This window comes from Scyliorhinus torazame, chromosome 1 (assembly GCF_047496885.1).
Source record: "Scyliorhinus torazame isolate Kashiwa2021f chromosome 1, sScyTor2.1, whole genome shotgun sequence".
NCBI classification, from domain to species: Eukaryota; Metazoa; Chordata; class Chondrichthyes; order Carcharhiniformes; family Scyliorhinidae; genus Scyliorhinus; species Scyliorhinus torazame.
This window is the reverse complement of record NC_092707.1, coordinates 383,812,702-383,834,203: the sequence shown is the minus strand read 5'-3', so window position 1 is coordinate 383,834,203 and position 21,502 is coordinate 383,812,702. Positions and strand designations below refer to the sequence as shown.

At 48.5% G+C, this 21,502-nt stretch overlaps 1 protein-coding gene across 2 annotated transcripts in view; it reads right to left on the bottom strand.

The window, feature by feature from the left end:
• Window positions 1–4,171: 4,171 nt before the first annotated feature.
• Window positions 4,172–21,502, bottom strand: part of crim1 (cysteine rich transmembrane BMP regulator 1 (chordin-like)) — a 294,476-nt gene continuing 277,145 nt past the window's right edge. For both annotated transcript variants that reach the window (XM_072512397.1, XM_072512408.1), the window contains 3 exons: window positions 16,259–16,440; window positions 8,812–8,994; window positions 4,172–8,071 (listed from right to left, as the gene is read on the bottom strand). In XM_072512397.1, coding sequence (XP_072368498.1) covers window positions 8,057–8,071; window positions 8,812–8,994; window positions 16,259–16,440 — 380 coding nt within the window. In that variant the 3' untranslated portion in view covers window positions 4,172–8,056. The remainder of the gene's footprint in view (window positions 8,072–8,811; window positions 8,995–16,258; window positions 16,441–21,502) is intronic.

Genomic DNA, 21,502 nt, shown 5'->3' with positions numbered 1-21,502 from the left:
TTACCGATAAGATATAGGCGCAGAATTAGGCTATTCGGCCCATCGAGTGCTCCATCATTCTATCATGGCTGATATGTTCCTCATCTGCGACCTACAGTCTACAGGCCAAGAGCTGGATTGCGAGATCAGCCAGAGCATCTCCTCCCTGGAACACATGACCTAGGAGCAGGAGTCGGCAATTTAGCCTCCCGAGCCTAAACACCCTCAATGTGATCATGGCTGATCCCATCCTGGCCTCAACTCCATGTCCTGCCCGTTCCGCATAACCCTTCAACCCATTACCAATTAAAAATCTGCCTAACTCCTTAAATTTACTCACTGTCCCAGCATCCACCGCACTCTGGGGTGGCGAATTCCACAGATTCACAACCCTTTGGTAGAAGTAGTTTCTCCTCAACTCTGTTCTGAATTTGCTACCTCTTATTGTAAGATTATGACCTCTTCTTTTAGAATGCCCCACAGGAGAAAGCATCTGAACCACGTCTACTTTATCCATACCTTTTAGCATCTTGTGTACCTCAATTTGATCTACCCTTATTCTTCTAAACTCTAGAGCGTAGGTCTAAACTGTTCAATCACTCCTCGTACGACAAACCCCTCGAGTGGCCACTCCTGCTCCTAATTTGTATGCACAGGGACAGTAGGCTAGAGGCGATGTCTGCATGCGAGACAGGAGCTAGGGCAGGAGTAAAGATGCTACAGGTGTCAGCTCACTGTAAGGTGAGGTGAGATCCATATTAGTTCTGTTGCAAAGGACACAGAGGCTGACTTCCAGGATCGATGTTCGTGAAACGTCAACTGTACTTCTCTCTACAACAATGCTGCTGAACTTGCTGAGTATTTCCAGGGCTTTCTGGTTTTATTTCAGGTTTCCAGAATCCACTGTACTGAAGAATGTTCATGGACATTCTGCAGATGTTAGGAGTTTGTGTGTAAAGGCTCTGCGGCTCCAACTTGAGTTGATGCCTTGCCAGAGCAGGAAATCCCTCCTGTTTAACATGGGAGTGGTCAGCTCCCTGAGTGTAACTAGTGTAACTGCAGTGCAGCTACTGTGGCAGTTCATTCTGCAGCCGGGGATATGAGGATAGCTCTCATCTTGGTTCTGCGGCCAGCGTTGACAGGAGCTTCCAGTACAAAAGGTTATTCTGACACTCGTTTCAGTGCAAGCTGCAATGGGAGATCCCTAAAATGACTAGTGATAGCAGGGGATGGTGTTCCTTTCATCTTTCCACAACCATTACATTTTATCAGCGATAAGGATGTCAGAGGGCGGTCCTCCTGCCAATTTAGGGCCTCTTCCTACTGCTGTTGGCATTTGTGACATTGTCTGGTGAACCCTGCAGGCTGATAGGGGGGAGGAGGGGCGGGAGGGAGGATCCCTCATGGTCCGCCGCTTATGACAGGCCCAAATCGTCTTCCTGCAGCAACCTACCGCACGACCATACTCTCCTTTTAAAGGGATAGAAACTATGCAGCCAAATATGCAGCCGGGATCCCCACAACCAGCTAAAGGAGTAGTTGCCCCCAGCTTTCGGGCCTGTTGTTTGGGCCCCCGCCTCAGCAATAAAATTCCGGACCACAAGTCTGGAAACATTTTGTCATTGTTACAGAGCAAAGCATGTCTCAAAAGATGCAGGCAGAAGAATTGAGCAGGCCGATGATCTCCTTTAGTTATGGCACGGTGGTTCTTGTGTACATCACCTCGACAGGAATCTGAGGCCCTTTTTTGTGCAGTAGCCAGCCTGTGACCTGACAGATACTTGGAATGAAAGTTTCACAGAGGACTGGCGGCGTAGGATGAATGGATCAGGGAAACCAGGACATATCTGCGGACAAGCTGGAGGCGGAGGGTGTGGAGTAGAATCATAGAATCCCTTCAGTGCAGAAGGGGGCCATTCGGCCCATCGAGTCTGCACCGACGCTTTCAGAGCACCCTAACCCCGCCCTATCCTTGCAACCCTGTAACTCAGTGTTACCCGCACAACCCTGGACACTAAGGGGCAATTTAGCATGGCTAATCCACCTAACCTTTGGACTGTGGGAGGAAACGAGAGCATCTGAAAGAAACCCACGCAGACACGGGAAGAGCGGGCAAACTCCACAGACAGTCACGCAAGGCCGCAATTGAACCCAGGTCACTGGCACTGCGAGACAGCAGAGCTAATCACTGTGCCGTCTAGATTATTTTTATTTAGAGAGATGCCAGGCTGGTGTTATGGAGCATGAAAGGTAATGTGGTACAGTCTAAGGCACCCTGTAGCCCAGAGATGCCTGCAACATGGGCTAAGCCTATTGCTCGCTTTCAGTCAAAGATGTTGCTCCTGGTATACAGATCCTTCCTGACCTCCCAGAATCAATGGTGAACTGGGATGTCCCTGAAGTCATCTGAAACGACATCATGCCATAATATGGGTCACGGTGGCCTTTACACAGCTGCAGGCAGTGCTGTCCACTGCTCAAGGCTCATGGGATGACAGCAAAAGGTATCAGTGCTCAATGATAGCCTCCTTTGTGCCGGGGCCTCATGTACCCCTCCTCAGCACAGTGCTGCCTCCTGACCGGCTTTGGTCATGCACTCCTGCACAAGTCCCACTCCTCCTTCCCCTTCTTGGCTGTTCCTCTTCATCCTCCAGCTCCAAGGGTGGGTCTACCAGACCATCCCTTACTGCAGCAAAATTCTTTCGAAGGGAGACAAAATCTGTCCAGCCCTTTTGAGCGCAAGTTAGAAATTCGGTTGAGGAGCCAGAACATTGTTTTAACAAATAAAAGTCAGCGGTTCACTAGTAACCTAAAAGATGAAACCGGCAATCAACCTGCATGTCAGGGTTAACTCTTTATGTTGTGCTGCTGAAGGGCCCGTACTGAGCACCAAAAGTTGCTGAGGAAGTTTATGATGTGATGAGTCAGGCGCTGGAACAGCTCGGGTGCACAGAAAGGTCCGATGGCATTTTAATGAGCTTTCTAATTCTTCTGGTCCCCCTGGCCACTTATGGCAGAGCCCTTACATAGAACATACAGTGCAGGAGGCCATTCGGCCCATCGAGTCTGCACCGACCCACTTAAGCCCACACTTCCATCCTATCCCCGAAACCCAAGAACCCCTCCTAACCGTTTTTTTGGTCACTCAGGGCAAGTTATCATGGCCAATCCACCTAACCTGCACATCTTTGGACTGTGGGAGGAAACTGGAGCACCCGGAGGAAACCCACGCAGACACGGGGAGAACGTGCAAACTCCGCACAGACAGTGACCCAGCGAACCTGGGACCCTGGTGCTGTGAAGCCACAGTGCTATCCACTTGTGCTACCGTGCTGCCCTTGTTAGAGGTTTTTAGGTGCCTGTTTTTTAACAAATATATCCAAAACAAGTGTGATGCTATCGGATTTTCGGGCCATTTAGTGTGTTTGTGGTTGAAATGGGAGCACTGTGCAGGGGTGTGGCAATTCTCTTTTGATCTTCACTGCTTACCTGAACTGGGCAGATGGGGAAAGTAAAATACCGCAGATGTTGGAAATCTGAAATAAAAGCAGAAAATGTTGGGAAAATTCAGCAGGTCTGGCAGAATCTGTAGAGAGAGAAGCAGGGTTGACGTTTTGAGGTCTGTGCCCTTAATTCGCCGCCACTTTCCTTCCGGGAACGTCCACCTTGAAGGGGCTTTGCTCTGACAGGATTCCCATTTGTCTTTTCTTACCCACTCGCTTTCTGTTTCCCTTCTCGAGTTTGATTGGGCAGCGACCAAACCTCGCTCTCGGTGCCACGTCTCCTTCCAGCGGAAATGTATCCGGCTCCAACTTATCCGACGTGGATCCCAAATGGTCGACCATGATTACTTACTGAGAGTTCTGATGAACGGTCGTGCACCCGAACCATTAACTCTGCTTCACTCGCCACAGGTACGGCCAGAGTTGCTGAGTGTTTCCAGCATTTTTTGATTTCAATTTCGGCGGAAGCGACGTTGGTTCATCTGGGGACAGAAGGAAGAAGACACTTCGCTCCGTCCCTGGACCTCGCACCTGGAAGAGCTGTCTGGTTCAAAGTCGGACGAGCCCAAGACGATTTGATAATTGACCAAATGCAAACCTCTGCTCAGGGACCTCGGCGTGCCTTGGGGGAGGTAGGCATGCTTCAAATCCAGGCTGGCTTGGGATCACTACCATAGAGACAGGAGGAGTGGGTTTAAAGTTGTTTATTGTGCTGCCAAGAGCAAATTTACAAGAAAATGCCTTACATTTAAAAAAAAAAGTAAACAAGCAAACTGCGGAATTGCAGTGCACTCCAAGTGCCACATACGCATCTATTTTAGAAATAATCTGCATTATTTTACATCAGCACAACAGTAACCAAAGTACAAGAGTGTAATGGACACAGTACGTAGTGGACAGCAATCTTTTTCCCCCTCTAATATTTAAAAAAAAACATCTTACCCCATCCTGTTAAAGTTTTTTTTTGTCTTCTCCAGAATTCAACCACAGTCACACAAAAAAAAAAACAAGCAGTGAATAATACCTGTTAAAAACATTTCTCAACGCAACTCATTTTGGTTGGGAATGACAAAATTGGTCTTGACCATACAGGAAGAATTCCATTCCGGTATGTAAGTGGGGAGGGTTGGGAAGGGGAGGGGGGAGACATCAGGGAAGATGAGATTGGAGAGATAATCATCGTTTGGTGGGGAAAATGACAAACGCAGACAGGAAAAAAAAATCTCGACCCTTAATTAAACCAGATCACCTTTCTTTTCCTCCCGTACAAATACCGCAAAAAAAAAAAACCGCACATCTTGCAATGTTCTAACTTTTGATTAATCTTCAGATTAATAAATTAGGTCAAACAATAAATTAGATTCTTTTTTTTTCAGCTTCAAGTTCAGCAAGCTCTGATCCCAAGTATCTACAACAATACTTGAGAACTTCACTACGAAACAAAAGTACAAATGTTTTCACATTAAAGCAAACTGGGTAATGGATTCTTTCGTGAAAGCACTTTAAAAAGGTATTACACACAAAAAAGGGGTAATTAGTACAAAAAGTGCCAAGACCTGTCTTTTTTTTAATACATTTAGTAAGTTATAACCACTAATAGGCATACTACAAAAAAAAGGGCAGCTTATCAATGCCAACATTCCAGTAGTCCTTTTGTTAGTAACTCTTCAGTAACAGGAAGCATGTCATTTATTTTGTCTCTCTCCCTCAGTGCGTGTTTGCGGTGCCTTCAATGTCATCTGCAGCTCTTCACAATTACCCATAATACATCTTGCACTGGAGAAAAAAAAAATCATGTTCCCCCAGGCGACAACAACCTGCATTTATATAGTGCCTTTAACTTGCTTACAGGCCTCCGCCTAAGGCGCTTCACATGAATGTGATCATAGAAAAGCTGACACCGAATCAAAGAAGAATCACCGAATCAACATGTTAGGATGGCTGACTAAAAGCTTGGTCAAAGAGGTAGGTTTTCAGGAGCATGTTAAAGGAGAGAGAGTTGGGATGGTTTGGGGAGCGAATCCCAGAGTTTTAGGCCCACATGACTGAAGGCACGGCTACCAATTGAAGGGCTAAAGGACAGGGGAGGGGTGCGCAATGTGTAAAAGGTCAGCGTTGGAAGAACACAAAATCTGATTGGAGAGGTTGCAACATGGAACTGGAGGAAGCTGACTTCAGAGAGGAAAGGGAGGTTCGAGGTGGGGTGGTAGTTTGCAAGGACGGAGGGGTGACGGATGTGCTCTTGACAAAAGGGGTGCTGGTGCAACAAATGTGGATGGTAATTCCTGAGGCGAGGGAACCGTTTACAATCTTAGCTAGCCTGAGAGTCAGGAAGGGAGGTTGGGGGAACTAGCTGCTTAGTGGCAATTGTATTGAGAGAGCAGGAGGTAGATCTTGTGGTCCAGATGAGCCCAGAGATGTCATGAAGAGTGTCAGGAGAGAAACTAGACGATAGGAGTTGAGGGTAAGGGCGGGGATGTGGGTGGTATCCTCAGATTGGTGAGCACGGGAAAGAGCATGCACGAGGCACAACTACATTAATGGACTCAATGTTAGTGACCAAGTCCATGAGCTCCATGTACTTGTTAGAATGGAGGATGGAGTGGTTTAAGGAAACAAAAGCTGGTGGAGAAAATAATCTGAAGTTCCCTTTGGATTTTAGGGCAATCCTGGAGTTGTGATCAGTTTTGACAGCAAAAAAAAAAAAAAACAAGGGCCTGACTGTATTTTGTGTGGTTCAGTCAGATTTAGTGATTAATGGTTAACCCAATTTGAGTGTCAAGCATGTCTACGTCTGCACCCCTTGGACCTGAGGGAAGTGATGATAGAGTCTACATCAGGGGAAGGAGCAGGTTGGGAGGGAGGGAGATTTTACTGGAGAGATTAGATCAAAAGTAGAGGTGAGGGAGTGATTTACAGCAAGAAACTGAGGCCCAAAGGCTCAACAATTGGGTGCAGGGGTTTGAGATTTTACCAGGGGCAAAATAAAACGGGATTGGGAAGGGGAATGTGAGTGGTGAAGAGCTACAACGACAGTGATTAAGGACGGCATTGTCTGTGACTCAAAGATGATGGAAATAGAGCGTCTATGCGAGATGGCAGCTAAAAGCAATGAGTATGAATAAGAGAGTTAATAGGGAGCGAGAGATTTAGGGAGGCAGTGAACTCAGACGAGACAGCAAAAGGAGTTAAGATGGAGGTTGAAATCACGGAGGATGTGGAGTCATTCGGTGCAGATCTCATAACTGTGGGAAATCTGATCAATTCCATTCAGCTTTATTGCAATTTTCGTTCATCCCTCCTTTCCTGAAGCTCTTCTTACAAGGTCATTGTACTATGGATGGTGTTTGCATTGCTGAAGTGGGCATTCTTCACGTGTGCATAGATAATGAGGACCAGCCAACTAAGTGACCAAGCAACATCACAGCGGAGCCTGATCCCGTCCTCGCCTCAACTTCCACTTTCCAGTGATCAGAGGCGGGAAATACTGGCTGAATCATTCGCTCCCAAGTCTGGGTGGACATTGCAGCCAAGTGCGGCTTCCTTGCCACTGCCCTCTCTGAGAGGGGCTACTTCAAGCGTGGCCTGGGCACAGAGTCTGGGGCCCCCCCAGTCCAGTGAGCCGAGCCCCACACCAGTCTGCGCATTTATTCACTCAGCCTTGGGGAAGGCTTTTTTTTTTGTGTGTGGTACGGAGAGCTTGGTGCATTCCAATGGGACCTGGAAGAGGAAAACTGCCTGTCAAACCTTCCGCAGGAAGGAAGAAAAAGACAAACAAATACAAAGCACGCAGTTTTATAACAGGGAACAAAAAAAAAAAAAGAAATGCTGCCCAGTGCACAATATCCTCATGGTTAAATTGCGACAGGAATCAAGCAACAGACTCACACAATAAGCTGTACAAGTTAATCAACAACATACTAGCTGGACTTTTATGGAAAAAGAAGTTCAAGATTGACGAACGTTGGTACTGTATTATGGATAACTGTGAGACCCATTTTGCGATCTTTAAAGCCCTTTGAAGGCTGAAATCAGAAGTAGTGAGAGCAATGCTGAAGCCGTCAGCAAAAAGGCACAAAATCTTAGGTAAAATGAGATGCTCTTTCCGTTTGCGAGTCCTACGAGCCATCAAGCACTAAAATGGAATGCCTGTTAAGCTAATTTTTTTTAAAACTGGATAAAATCTCTCTAGGATATAAATACATTAAACAGGAAAACATAGAAAATTATATATATGTACAAATACTTTTGTTTCAGCATAATATATATTAACATAAATATTCCTATAATGCTAATGTTTCACAAAGCATAATCTCCTTTTTCTGAGCTTCAAAAAAGGTGCTTGAGTAATATATAATTACGAAGCTTCCTACCACGGAAGCAGTCTCTAGTCTGCATACCAGTTAAGTACAAAACCCAGTCTTTTGTGTTTCTCTTTTCAGTATCAAGCAGGAACTTTGTCCAACAAAGTTTCTTCTATTTTCCACCTTCCGAATCTCTTAGGAACCCACCAGAGAGGCTGGTGGCTTTTGCGGGAAAGCCTGCTGTGGTTGTCCTCATCTCTGGTAGTATCTTTACATGATCCAGTGCTAATATCATACAAAAAAAAAAAAAAGGAAGTTTAGGCCGCAGCCTTGTGCTGTCCTTGCCAAGCAACTGGCCATTAAAAGCAGCACACAGTACACTTTTAAGATGGCCTCAAGTCAACGCACCCTTAACATCTGCCATGCTCTTATAAACAACAACAGCAACAAAAAGAATCCGTATTATCTTAAGTTTCCATGTGTACAGAAAACGTTGTCTCTATGGTAGGCCTGGGAACAATGTTGACTCTCTTATACAGTTTGTACTTGTGGCACGCTCTAGGACGTTCATGCCAAGGGCTCTTTCTCTCTAGTTTTCAGCGGGTTAGGCTTTGTCATTAATGGGTACAGAGAGTGAGAAAACCTAAAAAGAGTCTGCAAACTTGGAAAAATTTGGTAGTCAACCTGAAAGGACTCTCCTTCTGCACAACGTCCTTCTCCTCTCTACAGCTTATTTATCACATGCAGAAAAACCATAGTAACTTTGGTGCGAAAGTGTTCTGGAAAACACTTGGTCAAATATCACAAGGAAAAGTGGGAATGATATTTGTTTTCTCTCTGGCACACGGTAGGAGTGAAACGGAGCCCATCCCGTTAGTCTCAGAGCTGTACATGAATTCACAAACCCAATACAGTCCATTAAGCAAGTGCACAATTGTAGCTGTTTTTTTTTTGTGATTTTTTTTTGTGTTTTTTTTTGTAGCGGGTAAAGAAAAAGTCTTTCTGCATAGAGAGGTGTTTCACACCGTCTGATAGAAGCTGTCCACTTGTAAGTTGTTTTGCTTCGTGTTTGGCATGCTGTAGAAACCGCTGTGTCTGGAGTCTGGGTCTGGGTCCGCCATTCTCAGCATCCTCTGGGAACTGTCCACCTGAACCATGGTTCCTTTCTTACAGTCCACATACACCAGCTGGTTGTTCAGGCACGAGGGCTGTTAAAGCAAAGCAGGATAAATAAGGGTGAGTTGGAGTCTTTACTCGTCCCTCATAAATATTATTGAGCACACCCATTTTCTTCAGCTTAGAATTTTCTCTTGGTCACCTTTTGTCCACAACTACTTCTTCCTTCCTGCTCCGATCCTCTCCTTAAGGTGCCGGGGTATGGTTCCGCAAACACCCAAAGGCCAGTCACTCACTTCCTTTCCCTGTATGTGAGGATCAACAACACTCACGGGATATCGAGTGCAGGTGGTTAAAATCTTTAAAATCAGAATCCCGCCTCTATCGTGCCCACCTCCACCTTTAACTGAGGTGACAAAGGGGACTGGTGACCAATCTGTACCAAGGAGGTAGGTGGGCAACTTAAATATTATGTTGAGGCAACGGTCCCTATTGTTATTCCATTTTCTTTTAAATAGCGGAGGGCCGAGTACTCAAAGGCGAGGGGTGCAAGACCCAGGAGCCAAGAATGCCTGCTTGGGTCACCCCGCGATCGGCTGACACACTTTGACCTTCCCTGTGAGTCTCTCCCCACCCGGGCCTCTGATATGTCCCCCCCCCAGGATCACTAGTCCTGGAATTGCCCCCGCCCCCTGCCAGTGAAGTACCAACCATGCCCTGCTGCCTTCACCAACCTGTTCCCACCTGATGGGAAGGCAAACCTTCAGGCTTGCATCTGGGCAGTGGACCTGATTGGCAATGTCACACGTACCTTGTGGAGTAGGGCATCTTGACCTCTGGGGGCCGAATATGTTAAAATACTGGGGCGGGATTCTCCGACGCCCCACCGGGTCGGAGAATCGCCGGGGGCTGGCGTGAATCCCGCCACCGCCGGTTGCCAAGTTCTCCGGCACCGTATATTCGGCAGGGGCGGGAATCGCACCGCGCTGGTCGGCGAGCACCCCCCCCACCCCCTGCAATTCTCCAGCCCACAATGGGCCGAAGTCCCGCTGCTGGAATGTCCCACTGCTGGAATGCCAGTCCCGCCGGCGGGAATCAAACCACCTCTCTTACCGGCGGGACCAGGCGGCGCGGGCGGGCTCCGGGGTCCTGGGTCGATCTGGCCCCGGGGGGTGCCCCCACGGTGGCCTGGCCCACGATCGGGGCCCACCGATCCGCAGGCGGGCCTGTGCCGTGGGGGCACTCTTTTCCCTGCGCCTCGTCCACAGCCTTCACCGTGGCCGATGCGGAAGAGACACCCCCCCGCGTATGCGCGGGGATGACGTCAGCAGCTGCTGACGCTCCCGCGCATGCGCGGACTTCCGCCGGCCGGCGAAGTCCTTTCGGCCCCGGCTGGCGTCTTTCCCGCCGGCCGGAGGCGTGCCAGCCACTCCATCCCGCCGGGACCCCCCACCCCGCCGTGTAGGGGAGAATCCCGCCCCTGATCTCTGTGTCCACATGGCTATCGCGCTATCGGGCATCACCGTCATTTTAAATCTGACCCCCGCCTGACCTCCACACACAGATGCAGATACTGCCTAGTAGGGCTGTGGGATTGTGACAGGAACATGCACCCTGATTGGTGTTTTGGCCTCCCTACTCCAGGAACACAGCCAGTGGCCCATTTTAAGATCCACTAACTGAGCTCATGCTACACATTGAATTTTAGATCTTTTTGACTCATTGGCGTACCTGGTACAGGGAGAGGCAGGAAGGAAACTTGATTTACAGGGTTTCGACTGGCAGGTTTCTTTAAAAAGGAATCGAGCGATCAGGGATGAAGCAGTAGATAATAATATAATAATAATCTTTATTGTCACAAGTAGGCTTACATTAACACTGCAATGAAGTTACTGTGAAAATCTCCTAGTCGCTACATTCCGGCACCTGTTCGGGTACACGGAAGGAGAATTCAGAATGTCCAACTCACCTAACAAGCACGTCTTTCGGGACTTGTGGGAGGAAACTGGAGATCCCAGAGGAAACCCCCGCAGATACGGGGAGAACGTGCAGACTCTGCACGGACAGTGAGCCAAGCCGGGAATCGAACCTGGGACCCTGGAGCTGCGAAGCAACAGTGCTAACCACCTATGGTACTGTGATTGGTATTCCAGTACCACAATCACATTGTCTGACTCGGTTTATGAATGTATTTGGCAAGTTTGAAGCTTAGTGTGACTGCAGGCCTGAAGTCCTGAGCCAAGAGGCAAAACCAAAGTAAAACTGGAGCCAGAGATCTGTCTTGGGCAGAAAAGAGAGGGACTATTGTATCTGATCAGCTGTCTGCTATGCCATAGTGCCTGATATTCAGTTTCCTTGCAGACAATTTCTACAGCCAGTTAATGACTGGTGTTTGTCTTTTCTGATTGAGATTGCTCTGTAGCTGCAAAAAACATGACTGTTATGATTGAAATAAGATGGCCCACATAATGACACCAGACGCAGAACGTTTTACATATATTCTCATCACTTTTATTGTCCATGATGTGGAGATGCCGGCGTTGGACTGGGGGTGAGCACAGTAAGAAGTCTTACAACACCAGGTTAAAGTCCAACAGGTTTGTTTCGAATCACTAGCTTTCGGAGCACAGCTCCTTCCTTCTTCATTCACCTGAGGAAGGAGCAGCGCTCCAAAAGCTAGTGATTCGAAACAAACCTGTTGGACTTTAACCTGGTGTTGTAAGACTTCTTACTGTACTTTTATCATCCTATAAGGAACAACTCGTTCACGTCAAAACCTGACACCACCGCTCCCTTTAATACATACCTTTTTTTAGAGCGGGAGGGGGAGCGTGCCTAATTTGTGTAACACAATGGACCCAATGGCCTCCTTATGTGCTGCAAGATACTACAGTGAGCCATTGGGAAACAACCAGATAGAGGCGATGTGGACGAGAGATTTAGGGCAGGATTTTGTTGCCAATATGGGGGCAGGAACAACGATGGGAAGGCGCTTAATTGGCCGGCTGGTGTGTCAGTTCATCACTGTAGGCCAGGTTCCCAGCCATTTTCTTAAAATTGGATTGAGTCTGGAACGGCTACCCACCGGCAAGGGGCAAGCAGCTTGTTAACTCAATCGAAAGGCCAATTAAGGCCATTGACTAGAGGCTGACAGAGCCTCCTACTGGCAGTCCAACAACAAGGGCCTGCCCGCCATCCAGCCACGGATTGGCTAACCCTGCAGAAGTCACTGTCGAGTGACTGTTCCTGTTGGTGTGGGGTCAGGACCTACATTTGACCCTGATATCCTGACCCCAAATGGCGAATCCTTCCCTTAGTGTGGGGAATTTGGTGTTCCTGTCAGGTAGGTCTCATGAAGGGGCTGGTTTAGCTCACTGGGCTAAATCGCTGGCTTTTACAGCAGACCAAGGCAGGCCAGCAGCACGGTTCAATTCCCGTACCAGCCTCCCCGAACAGGCGCCGGAATGTGGCGACTAGGGGCTTTTCACAGTAACTTCATTGAAGCCTACTCTTGACAATAAGCGATTTTCATTTCATTTCATTTCATTTCATGAAATTTGCGAGGTGGGTGTCGGGTATGTTGTGTCTTGATGTAATGCAAGTGTGGATAAGGAATTTAGATGTGGTGGAGGGTAGGTTAGCACCACAGACAGCCAACATTGCGGTAATAGGAATAAGCAATTTGGGTGGTAGGTGCAACACAGGGTTTGAAGTTGAGCTCAGTAGTGAGCAGGATTCTGTGATTGTGCAGTAGTGGGTAGAACCTTAGTGGGCAGTTGGGACAGAAGAGGGATGCTTTGAGTACAAAATGCTGGTGGGAACGAAATAAGGGCCGGGATTCTCCGAAATACCGGCCAAGTGTTGACGGCGGCGTAACCACCGGAGTGGTGTATGCCGGCGTCAACGTGCCTCCTGGCCCAGCAATTCAGCGGTCTTCAGGGGGCCAGCATGGCGCCGAGTGCTCTGCGCTGCACTGGCGCCCCTGCACGGGACCACGCATGCGCGCGCCGGCTGTCTGCTCCGGTGCATGGTTGCCTTCTCTGCACCGGCGCCGCGCAACATGGCGGAGACCTCCAGGCCAGGTCGAGCACGGAGATTCGCTGCGGGGGCCTCTTTATGCGGAGAATCGCATTCCAGAGTCGGAGCGGCGTGGTGGGAATTTCTCGCGTCCCCGCCGATTCTCCGACCCGGGCTTGGAGAATCCCACTCAAGATTCTACCACCCCCCCCTCCACGGGCTTGGAGAATCCCGCCCAAGATGCTACACCCCCCACCCCCCCCCCCGGACTCAGTGAACCGTACAATTACCCATCTGATTACTTCTAATTTCCAAAATGCTCAGAGGTACCATTCATTTTAGTTTTTGTTTGTTATTAACTGCTATCTCTTCCTTCACAAGTCTCAGATTCCCTTTGGGTGCAATCCAACTTTCCAGAAGCCAGAGTGGCTTTCTGACTCACAGGTAACAGTGCTACTAAATCAAGCAAACCTGTGTGAAGCTAATGCATGGCCAATCTGTCTGAGATCAGGTAATGCAACCCTGCCCAGGATTTGAACCTGGGACCTTCTTGCTGGTCGGGTTCGTGACGGGCAGTACATTTACCAATGGCCAAGTCAGCAATTAGGACCATTAAAGGCTGTAAGTAGCATGGGGAGTCTGAGTCCGTCCTTGGCGGCTATGTTTACACAGGGCTGTTTTTAACTTAAGGCGGTGTCAGATTGACAGCTGGTCATATGCCATTGGATTGATGAAATAAAGGACTTGCATTGATATAGAGCCTTTCACAACCATTGGTCAACTCAAATCGCTTTGCAGCAGGTGAAGTATTTTGAAGTGTAGACACCACCGTAATGTAGGAAACAGTAGTCAATTTGTGCACAGTAAGATCCCTAAAATAGCAATATGATAATGGCCCGATAATTTGTTTATAGTGCTGATGATAGAGGGCTAAGTATTGGCCAGGTCACTAGGGGTGACTCCCCTGTTTCTCTTTGAAATAGGGCCAGGGGATCTTTTACATCCAACCGAGCAGAAGATGGGGCCTCAGTTTAACGTCTAATCTGAAAGACAGCTCCGACGGTGTGGCACTCTCTCAGTGCTGCACTAAAGTGTCAGCCAGAATTTGCCTGCAGAAGTTCTAAACTATAATTTCCATACACCCCTCCTTTCTCCCCAGATAACTATTAGCTTTCCTTAAACAGCAAGTTCAGACTCGATGGGCCGAGTGGCCTAATTCTGCTCCTATGTCTAAGTTGCCAAGCAGGTAATTTGCATGGAGGAGCTATGGAGCTGAATTAACAACAGGAAAGTCGCAGTAATTAACCTGGAGTGATTCAGCAACTAACCTCATGTGTTAAATTCAGCTCCCTCGCTCAGTAACACTTCCCAGTCAATTATTCTAAAATCCACGTGTTTTCTGTTTAAGGTGTAAATATTTCATTAACGAAAATCGACAAGTGAGATGTTAAAGGGGAAATAAACAAATTGGTATGCAAGTTCTTTTCAAATTAAATGTTGGGAAAAACACACAATTACTTGAGATGGGACAGAGATCTTTTTAGTCTATTGCAATTTTGAATGGTGACATTTACAATCCTCCTCAAGGTGCCATGATTTTGGAGGATGTTGGCGACCGTGGATCTCTATTGGATTGGTCAGTCATTATGTTGGGCAAAGTACTGCAGTGGTCTGCCATCGTCTTCTGCAGCACAGCTGACCAGGAAACTCTCCCGATCCTGACCACCTGCCATCAGATGTATTGGAAAGATCTGGCCATGCTACGAATGTACTTTCTGTGGCCATCAGGGCTTGATGTGGGACATGACCCCGGAGCTTCAGGCCCAGAGGTAGATGCTACCACTGCACCAAAAGACCTTTCCATTTCCGATAAGTTTTCAAATCACACCATAGCATATTACTGATTGGGATTTGGTCTATTGCACCAATCTACACTGAATCACTGAAATGTTACAGCACATTTGGCCCATTGTGCTTGCAACAGCTCTCCAAATGAACATTGACTTAGTGCCACCAGTCCCGTGCCTTTCCCCCGTACCCCTGCACATCATTGTTTCGATTCAAATACTCATCTGGTGCCCACTCGAATGCTTCGATTGAACGTGCCTCCACCACGCTTCCAGGCCGTGCCTTCCAGACCTGAACCACTCGCTGGGTGGAAACGTTTTTTTCTCACATCACGTTTGCTTCTTTTGCAAATCGCCTTACTCAGGAGTTGGCATTTTCAGATTTAATCTGCTGATGACCAGCCCAGCTGGCTGAAGGCTCAACCTGGAATGTGGCAACACAGGCTGGTGTATTGCGATATTCTCACTGGCCAGAGATCTCCAGTGGCCTCTCCCTCATCTAAAGGTGCACGCTTCCCTTGCTGGCTTACAGTTTCAAGGTGACAAGTCAGCCTCCAAAATACCTGCCTGTTTTTCAGCTTTGAGCTCTCACACCGAGTGTCAGCTTACCATTGACATCATAGCTGAGCCCAGATCCATGCTCGCCTGATGTCAATGCATGCACTCATTCTTTTTTCATAGAATTTCATAGAATTTACAGTGCAGAAGGAGGCTATTCGGCCCATCGAGTCTGCACCGGCTCTTGGAAAGAGCACCCTACCCAAGGTCAACACCTCCACCCTATCCCCATAACCCAGCAACCCCACCCAACTCTAAGGGCAATTTTGGACACTAAGGGCAATTTATCATGGCCAATCCACCTAACCTGCACATCTTTGGACTGTGGGAGGAAACCGGAGCACCCGGAGGAAACCCACGCACACACGGGGAGAATGTGCAGACTCCGCACAGACAGTGACCCAAGCCGGAATCGAACCTGGGACCCTGGAGCTGTGAAGCAATTGTGCTATCCACAATGCTACCGTGCTGCCCTTCGTTCTTGGGGTGTAAGCCGGATTGGCAGGGCCAGCCTTTATTGCCCATCCCAAATTGCATGCAGCCATGTAATACGAACGGAGTGATCGGTTGTTGGAGGATAGTTAAGGGTCAACCACATTGTTGTGCGTCTAGAATCGCATACAGGCCAGACTGGGAAAGGATGGCAGATTCTACTCCCTGAAGGGCATGAGCGAACCATATGGGTTAAATGGCAATCTGGCAGCTTGATGGTCATCATTTCTGAGACGAGGATTTAACTCCATACTTGTTAATGAAGTGACTGAACATTCTGAAACTCTACAACAAACTGTACCATGTGCTGGAAGAGTAGATATTTATGAGATTTATTCCACAGATCATATGTCACACTGTGGAAACAATCTCCCCCACCCACTTTAATCAATGCAGATTTAAGAGCATGCTTGCATTGGTGAATTTGTCAAGGATACTGTACCTTTGTAGGAGTTCTGTAACAGGGCACCGGGATCCACTGCTTCTTCTGGTTGACCAGCAGCAGAGCTATGACTAGAATGAGAGCAATCACAATGGGCAGTGCCACCCACGCCACAGAGTGCATAGCGGAGTCTTCATTGTACCGGGGATAATCTCCTCCTATCGCGTTAACACGGAGGTTCTCTGTAGGGGGGGGAAAGAATAGATTGTCAGTAAGTGGGGGGGTGACACAAAGGACAGCAAGGAGAGAACATTTAACAGCCCAGCCCAGGGCAGAAGTGATACATGCTCCATACTGACTATCTCCTTCTTCAGGTATCATGTCCTCTTTTTGGTAACCATGGATCTCCAGTGGATTGATCCATGATAATGCCATTGCCTTCTGAGGTGTGTGAGACCAGAAAACTCCCACTCTTATTGGAAGGACTCACAGACTGATATTCAACCCGTTTGGCCACATTATCAGCTCACCTTCCACGTCCATCAAGTCCCTGCAATGGGATTAGAACCCAGACCTTCTAGTGCCCCTACCTCTGGGCCACAAGACTTCTGCTCAATACTGACATAACCACGATATATATTTTAAATTTACCGTTCTGCTTCTCAACTGTTTTCCTGCGGACTATAGCATTCAAAAGCAGAGAGGTTATATTAAATTTGTACAGATCCCACCTATTCTGTTCCAATTTCTATATGACAATAAAAGGCTATGGAGACACTGAGGTGCACAAAAAGATTTACAAGGCCAATATTACAACAAGGAAGATTTAAAAACCTGGGGCTCTTTATTCTGAAAAAGACATGGCTTGTCAGAGGTCATTAGGATTCTGAAGGGGTTAGACAGAATAGATATGGAGAAAATGCTACCATTTGTGTGGGAGTCCACGGGATTCCTAGTACATCTGCCTGGAGAGAACGGGAGTGGGGCCGTCGCCAAGGCCCTCAAACATGACCCCACACAGGAGGCCTCCTCTACCCGAGCCCGCTCTGATTCCTCTTCCTCCCACCAACAACTCACCATCTCTATATTTGCCGTCCAGTGGTAGTGATAGGGTTTGGGAGTGACAAGCCTTTTGCCGTCTTTGGGAGTTTTACCTGCCCACAGAAACTCTGAAATTAACCTGACCAGCCAGCGAAAGAATGCTTTCGGGAGGAATATTGGAAGGGTTTGAAAGACGAATAAGAATCTCAGTAGTACAGCCCTCTTAACCGTCTGTATCCTTCCCGCCAGGGACAATGGCAGGAAATTCCACCTCTTCAGATTCCATTATCTTGTCCATGGGCTCCAGCGAGTCTGATATATAAAACAGTAGGTCGCGGTGACAAATGTTGAATTCTTTACCCGTCAGTCTGGCCTCAATAAAACTCGAGATGGATCTGTAGGCATAGTATTATTTATTTTTACCCAACTTGCAAGTCTGACTCGCTTCACAAAAACCCAGAACACAAGCAGCCTCCTGGGTCTTCAGAATCGAGTGCTATTGGAGACAAAGGAATCTCTACAAATACATTCAAATGGCATCAAATTTCACAAACGATTCCCATAGGTCATCCTATACCCCCCTCCTGACCTGGCCATACATCCTAATTTGCTCACTTCTCATTCCTTCCCCTGGCCTCTTGTTACCCAGCATCCCTATCTCCTCCTCTACCAGACACCCCTCCCCCCCTTCCTTGCCATGCTCTCTGAAGTCCTTTGTCTGTGAACTCCCTAGAATTAGACCGGCCTACATCTGCATTACTGTAACTAATATATTTAACCTAACTATTTTATATCACATTCGTCAGCGGCATAGAGCGATATTCTATGCTCCCTGCCTCCCCTAACAATCCCCTTCCAGACTCTGGACTCCCTCAATGCAATGGCAAGGGTTCAATCGCCAGCACGATTAACAACGGACATCCCTGCGTGTTCTCCCATGCAACCTAAAATACCCCAAGTCCATCCCATTTGTTCTCACACTCACTGTGGGTGCGGCATATAAAAACCGTATCCATGCTATAAACGAAGGTCCAAACCCAAACCTCCTCAGGGTCTCAAACAGGTATCTCCAATCTACTCGGTCGAAGGCCTTCCCTGCATCCATTGATATAATAATCTCCGGTTATCCCCCCCTTGACGGAGGCATTACAATATTTAACAACCGCCTATTATTACTGGCCAGCTGCCTCCCCCTTAACAAACCCAGTCTTCTCCTCTGAAACCACCTCCGGCACACACCCTGCTAAAGGTCTTGCTAGTACCTTGGACACATCCGTATTTAGCAGGGAGATGGGTCTACAAGACCCACACTCTGTCGTGTCTTTATCCTTTTTTTGGTATCAAAGAAATAGAGGCCTGTGCAAGCGTGACCAGCAATTCCTCCCATGCCGTTGATTCATTGTAGGAGTTGGGGCACTCGTTCTGGCAAAATCTGTTTACAGAACTCTACCGTAAATTTATCTGGCCCCGGTGCTTTCCCCGATTTCATCAACCTTGCCCCTTCATTATCTCCTGCAGCCCTGCCAGTCTGCCGACTGAGCTGTTGGGCGAGGAATCGACTAGCTTTCCCCCCATATTCATATTGGACCCCCCTCGCATGACAAAGCTGTCCTACCGCCTTCCAAGTCGCCAGAAGGTCAAAACCCTCCTGAAGCTCCTTCCGCTTCCCCAATAACTCCTTAGTTGGGGTCACCGCATACCGTCGATTTACTGCTATGGTAGCACCCATGAACCAATGCCTTTCTATTCTCTCCAGTTTATCCCTATGGGCCTTCCAGGAGATCATCTACCCCCGAATCACTGCCTTCAGAGCCTCGCAAAAAGTAGAGACAGAAACCTCCCCATTTTGGTTAAGGTCCACATAGTCCTCAATCACCCAGGTCATTTTCGCACAGATCTCCTTCTCCGCCAGGATTCCCGAGTCCGACCTCCACTCTGGCCTTTGGGGCCGACCCGAGTCAAACCTTATATCTACACAGTGAGGCGCATGGTCCGAGATTACAATTCCTGCATACTCCATTCTCCACTAATCCCAACAACACGGACTTCCCCACTACAAAGAGATTAATGCGGGAGCGTGCCTTGTGTATATGAGAGAAGAAGGAAAACTCTCTCTCTCCCGGGTGCCTGAACCTCAGAGATTCCCCCCCCCCCCCCCCATCTGCTCCATAAATACCCCAAACTATCTTGCCATCCTCGATCGAGCTATTGATTTGGGATTGGACCTATCCACCCCTGGGTCTACAGTTAAAATCTCCTCCGATTATCAATTTACGACAGTGTAAATCCGGGATGGACGCAGCACATTCTTCACAAAGTCTGCATTGTCCCAATTGGGCACGTATACGTTTACTAAAACCACTGATGCCCCCGCCAACACTTATTGGGGATAGTGGGGGGCAAGCTGGCACCATGTCCTTTCGTGGCTCTTTGTGGGGTTTCAGAGTTGCCGGAGCTGTTGTTCATAATTTTTATTAGTGTCACAAGTAGGCTTACATTAACACTGTAATGAAGTTACTGTGAAAATCCCCCAGTTGCCATACTCTGGCATACCCTGTTTGGGTACACTGAGGGAGAATTCAGAATGTCCAATCCACCGAACAAGCAAGTCTTTCGGGAGTTGTGGGAGGAAACTGGAGCACCCGGAGGAAACCTACGCAGCCACGGGGAGAACGTGCAGACTCTGCACAGACAGTGACCCAAGCTGGGAATCGAACCCAGGGGCGGGATGCTCCAACCCCCTGTCGGGTCGGAGAATCGCCGGGGGGGGGCGGCGTGAATCCCGCCCCCTCCGGCTGCCAAATTCTCCAGCGCGGGGAATTAGGTGGAGGCGGGAATCGCGCCTCGCCGGCAGCGCCCCCACCCGGCGATTCTCCAGCCCGCGATGGGCCGAGTGGCCACCCGTTTTTTTTGCCAGTCCCGCCGGCGTAAATTGGAGTAGGTCCTTACCGGCAGGACCTGGCGGAGTGGGCGGCCTCTGGGGTTCTTGGGGGGGTGGGGGGGGGGATCTGGCCCCGGGAGGTGCCCCCACGGTGGCCTGGCCCGCAATCGGGGCCCACCGATCCACGGGCGAGCCTGTGCCGTGGGGGCACTCTATTCTTCTGCACCGGCGGCTGTAGCAGTCTTCATTGCCGGTGCGGAAACGAAGCCCTCTGCATATGCGCGGAGATGACGCCAGCACACGCTTGCGCTCCCGCGCATGCGCCAACTCTCGCCGGCTGGTGGAGGCCCTTTGGCGCCGGTTGGCGTGGCGCCAAGCTCCTTCCCCGCCGGCTGGCAGGATGCAAACCACTCCGGGGCGGGCCTAGCCCCTGAAGGTGTGGAGGATTCCGAACCTTTGGGATGGCCCGACGCCAGAGTGGTTCACGCCACTCCTCGGCGCCGGGACACCCCCGCCCCGCCAGTTGGGGAGAATCCCACCCCAGGTCCCTGGCGCTGTGAAGCAACAGTGCTAACCACTGTGCTACTGTGCCACCCTTGGAGGGGAGCTGATATGGTGGCCTTCATCTTGCCGATTGCAAAGCGACAAATCCTATAGAATTGGAGATCGGCTGTGCCATCAGGGGTTTCGGCATGGTTGGGAGATCTGGTCAAATTCTTGAAGTTAAAGTTAAATATACACCCAGGGAGTCGGAAGAAGGGTTCTTTGTGAGATGGAAGTTCTTTCTATCTTTGTTTAAAGAAATTTTTGTCGCCAAAGGGTAGGAGGAGGGGGCAAAACAGGGGACATTTTTTTCAAACTGTTTGTAACCTGTTGCAAGTTGATCAATGTTTGTCAATGTAACTGCGTGTTTGAAATAAAATATTTTTAAAAATAAATTGTGTGGAAGACCAGTCAGGAGCCATCAATAGAAACAATCACCAAAAAACCCAATAGGGGGTTCAGGAGAAACTCCTTTACCCAGAGATTGTAGAACGTGTTACCTCATGGAGTAGCTGAGGCATAAGGGGAAGCCAATTAAGTACATGAGGGAGAAATGAATATAACAATCTGTCGATAGGATGAGATACGGTCAATTTGTACACCTTAATGTTAAGGGAAATCAGACAGAGTGTACAATCTGCTATCGCCAATTATACAGTCCCGCCCAAGTTGAACATTCTGGCAGATGTCTCGGGAATGACAGATTTATGAAATTAATAAGTCTTTTATCTGTTGAGCAACAGAAGTGTAAAAGGTGGAGATGCCGAGTATCATGAGGACGCCTGCTTTAATCTCAGAAATAGCTGCTGACTCACGATTTACAAAGTTCATCGTTGTAC